Below are 4242 nucleotides of genomic sequence, written 5' to 3'. Positions count from 1 at the left end.
ATTAATGAAACAACAGTTCACAGTGCATGTAAACGTGGCACATTACCACAATACCTTACTGCCATCAATCGGGGTCCACCCTTTCTGGCACACAGTTTGGAACTTAAATAGTTCCCTTATCAATTATTCACATTTTTCTTACAAAACTTCGTAACTTTTATACATAGCGCGGCCTATGACTAAATACATAACATTGGTTTGTAAACGAGGTTACACACTCAGAAGAATTAATATTTGATCGCATTACCTTTCAACATTTCGGCAACACAACAGAAAATTTTTAATGGACCTTGTATAAAGACCAAATTTATATATGGCAAATAAAAGACACAAGAAGTTTGTAGGGCAAACTACAACAAAAAAACTCATGATACTAAAAACTACAGTCCAGATCTTTCAATTTTTGTAAACAGTAATGCAAAGTATTACACATGCTATACTTCTTTTTTTTTTTAAATGCAAACATTGAAATGTTTCAGCAACGCATATATAAAAAAATCACATATTAGCATGCTCAGTGACACAAGAATATTAAACCAAGGTACAATGGCTTTGATTTGTTTATTAGCTAGAAGCCAAGTAATTGTACATAAGACATCTAATTGATGTTACTTTGAGGAACAGGGATATTTATAGAATGCATTCATGTGATATAGGGTTCTGGATTCATTATATCGTGATAAACATTAATTTTTGTCATGCCTGATCAAAAAACAGCATATGATTAAGGAAAAAGATATGAAGTAGAAAAGTTCTTTGACCATATGTCCAACACGAAAAATTTGTAGTACTTTAAATTAGATATATGTTTGTAATGAACTGAATACATTTTTTGTAAATTTTTGTATTAGTAAATAAAATAAGAAACACCTAATCGGTAGTACCACCTACGCTAGAAACGCGGATTATTATACATCAGTATTTATCCAATATATATATATATATAGTAAAAACACAAGGGAAAATTGTATAATACGAATTCCAGAGCATGCCAAAGACGATAGGACTATAAAAAAATATTATAAAAATAATTTAAACTTAAAACATTTACGTTCAAAGATTCACTCTTTAATCAGTTGTGATTTTAAGAGTTGATATTCTCTTATATAAAGAATACACAGAGTGAAATTGTAAGTTCTAGGGCTAGGAATTATGCTTAGATGAAGTTCTACAGTCAGTCATCAGTTCTAAAAAAAAAAGAAAAAAAAAAGAAAAAAAAGGAGTTTATCTCGATGTGTTATCAAGAGCATATAACGTATATAAGAAATATATAATATCGATTTTTTATTATTGATTTAAAAGATGTGTACACACATCTCTAGAAGATATTGAGTTTACATTGTGAAAAGATATAAAAATGATTCAATATATGTTTAAAGAAGCAGTCTTTCGTCTGAGTATGAAAATTACAACGAGGAAAAATGAGGAAAAATATAACTATTGAACATTTCCACGGGAATTTGATAGTAACAAACAATGGATAATACAGAGATTAGTATTAATAATTAAACACTAGACAATACACAACACCGAACCGTTATTATATGAATATATCTAAATATAAAAATAGAATGTATTTGTAACAAACAATTTGTCACAGTCTTTTGTTAGTATTCCCCAATTATTTACTGAAGTAATTCTCGAACAAAAACGGGAAAACGGAAATATCACACAATGATATGTCAAAACATTAACTAGTAACTGATATTAAAAACACTTTCATTCCTCTTTTTCAATATTTTCTCTTTTTGTAATACTGCTTGATTAGACTAAAAAAATAGTAATATTGTAAAATGAATGTATATTGGAATTATACAAAGTAGTTAAGTAAAAATTTGTAACAAGAACATTAAAGGCACGTGAGGAAATATTCAATAAGATTATTCTGTGTAAAGAAATAGATCTTGTTAAATTTTATACACCTTCTAAGATAAACACTGGCAATAATAATTGGATTTCTTCCAAACCTTATGTATCTACTTTTTATCTTACATAAAAACCAAACGTAATATACAAATGAGTAGTATCATATTACTATATTACCCATCTAAAAGTTTAACTAGTGATGACATGTTAAATATGAATAGTTGGGAAATTACCTGTTTATAATTTTCATTTGTAGTCATTTATAGCTTACTTTATTAATATAATACCTTCATCGCTGCAAGAGTATACCCGTGGCTATCGTACAATTTCACTCTGTGTAGTATTGTATTTTCATACTATCAAATATTGATCATAGTTTTACCTATAAACTAGAGTTAATTCATATCACAATGTCAAGGCACTTAAACAAATTCTTTTTTCCTTAAGCACCTTTACCGCCCCTTTCCTTTAGTCTGACACAAATATAACACAGAACATTCAAAAGTTTGTAGTGCTATTACTTCTGTTGACTTTTTTACCCACTACTCGAGACGAAGTTCTAGTTGGTGTAGGTCTTAATTTATAGCCTCCAGCATTCATTGTATTATTAATAGCCGCCACATTTGGGGCAATTGTTTTTAGACATTTAGCCGCTTCTTGTAACTGTTTCGATAAAATTTCATTTTTTAACTTTTCCGCGTTCAGTTCCCGCCGAAGTTGAGCTTTCGTTTTATTTCCAAATGGGCACAATACTCTATGCTGTATAAGGCATACTGGCGAAGGTCTCATTTCGGGATTTGGATGGATCATTAACTGCAAAAAAAAAAAAGAAATTTATTAAATTGTTTTGTTGTATTCATATTTGTATGAAAAATATATTTTTCCAAGAAAAAACTTACTTTCAGTAATTCATTAAGATCACGACTATACTGTGGCAATTCTTTTAAATTCCCGTTTCTAATATCATGCCATTCAGGTCCATTTTTAGGTAATGGACCGCCACCACCTGCTTCGTAAACGGTTAACCCCAACGCGAAAATATCAGCTTTTGGTAAATGACTAAAATCTTCGCGTAAAATCTCTGTTGGCAGATATCTACAATCTCCTTCTTCAACTTGCGGGTTATTGACACACGTAACGTGTCCCAAATCTCCTATTTTGTATGTAATTTCTTCTTCTATAGTTTCCTCTTCATCAAAACCATCATCAGCTGAATCATAATTGACTGCGAGTAACCTTTTTTCTTTGGAAATAAAAATATTTCCAGGTTTTATATCCATATGTACTAATTGCATACTGTGAATGTATCTTAAACCCTCAGCAACATGCAATAACAATTGTCGCATTTCCGCTTCGGTAAAATGCTTTTTCTCTTTCTCTAAGTTGACAATTGCATCTGCTAGACTACCTCCATTACAATATTCATTCTGAATAATCATGTGATTATCTTCAGCCCATGCGGAATAATATCTCACAACATGCTGATGTTTACCAAGTACAGCATGTGCATATACTTCATTTAAGGCATTCTTTTCATTAATACTTCCAGCCACAGGTTTAATACTTTTCTTAATAGCATAAGTGCATCCATCTAATCTGTTAATGCACTTATAAACTGAACCAAATTCACCTGTCCCAATTAAACCAAGTTCATGGAACTCTTGATGATATCTAGGTATATTCGAATCTTGCAATGCCACGCGTTTTGTTGCTTGTTCTATTTCATTATCCGAATCTTCGGAATCGGCAAGATCGAATTTCGGAATTTGAATGTCAGGAGAACTAATATTTGGAAAAAAAGAAATATGCTACATTAACACTACATCAAAAGAGTATTAGCTTTTCATTTTTTAATTAACTGTTGTATTATTATTTTTTACACTTAAACTTACCCATTGAGACTACGTTTAGATCTAGTACGTTTCCTTGCAGTTATTAACATTCCATTTGGTGTGAAAGGGTTTACATTGGCAGCAGGTTTGTCAGATTTATTTTGGTAATTACAAGGTCTAGGTTTATCTAATGAAAATAGTCTAGTACACTTGGAAGGGAATGGAGTATGCATTGCACTCTTTTCCATCAAAGTTTTTGGGGTGGCTGGTGAATCAAAAAGACGCAAAGCCCTAACACGTTTGTAAGGTGGACTACATGCCATTGATATTTTTTGGGAACATATGTTTTCACGGGGAGGAATCCTAATTCTTGACGTACCTGCAAACAATATAATCAGAAACATCTATTATATTTCATGAAGTTTCCTCTTCTTGTTTATAACAACATACACAGAAAGTTTCATATAGTGTTAAGTTTACTGCTTTAGAGTGCACACATTTTTTTATAATAAAAATTAAAAACACAATTTTATTAAATATAAAA

The 4242-nt window shown here is 30.8% G+C and overlaps 1 protein-coding gene across 1 annotated transcript in view; it reads right to left on the bottom strand.

The window, feature by feature from the left end:
• Positions 1 to 2180: 2180 nt before the first annotated feature.
• The window catches only part of LOC108576489 (wee1-like protein kinase), a 3311-nt gene continuing 1249 nt past the window's right edge, over positions 2181 to 4242 (bottom strand). The window contains exons 2-4 of the mRNA XM_017939498.1: positions 3759 to 4077; positions 2766 to 3648; positions 2181 to 2679 (exon numbers count right to left, since the gene is read on the bottom strand). Coding sequence (XP_017794987.1) covers positions 2365 to 2679; positions 2766 to 3648; positions 3759 to 4077 — 1517 coding nt within the window. The 3' untranslated portion in view covers positions 2181 to 2364. The remainder of the gene's footprint in view (positions 2680 to 2765; positions 3649 to 3758; positions 4078 to 4242) is intronic.

The sequence above is a fragment of the Habropoda laboriosa genome, unplaced genomic scaffold (assembly GCF_001263275.1).
Source record: "Habropoda laboriosa isolate 0110345459 unplaced genomic scaffold, ASM126327v1 scaffold291, whole genome shotgun sequence".
In the NCBI taxonomy this organism is placed as follows: Eukaryota; Metazoa; Arthropoda; class Insecta; order Hymenoptera; family Apidae; genus Habropoda; species Habropoda laboriosa.
Note: the sequence above shows the minus strand (reverse complement) of the source record. Positions and strands in the feature narration are given on the sequence as shown.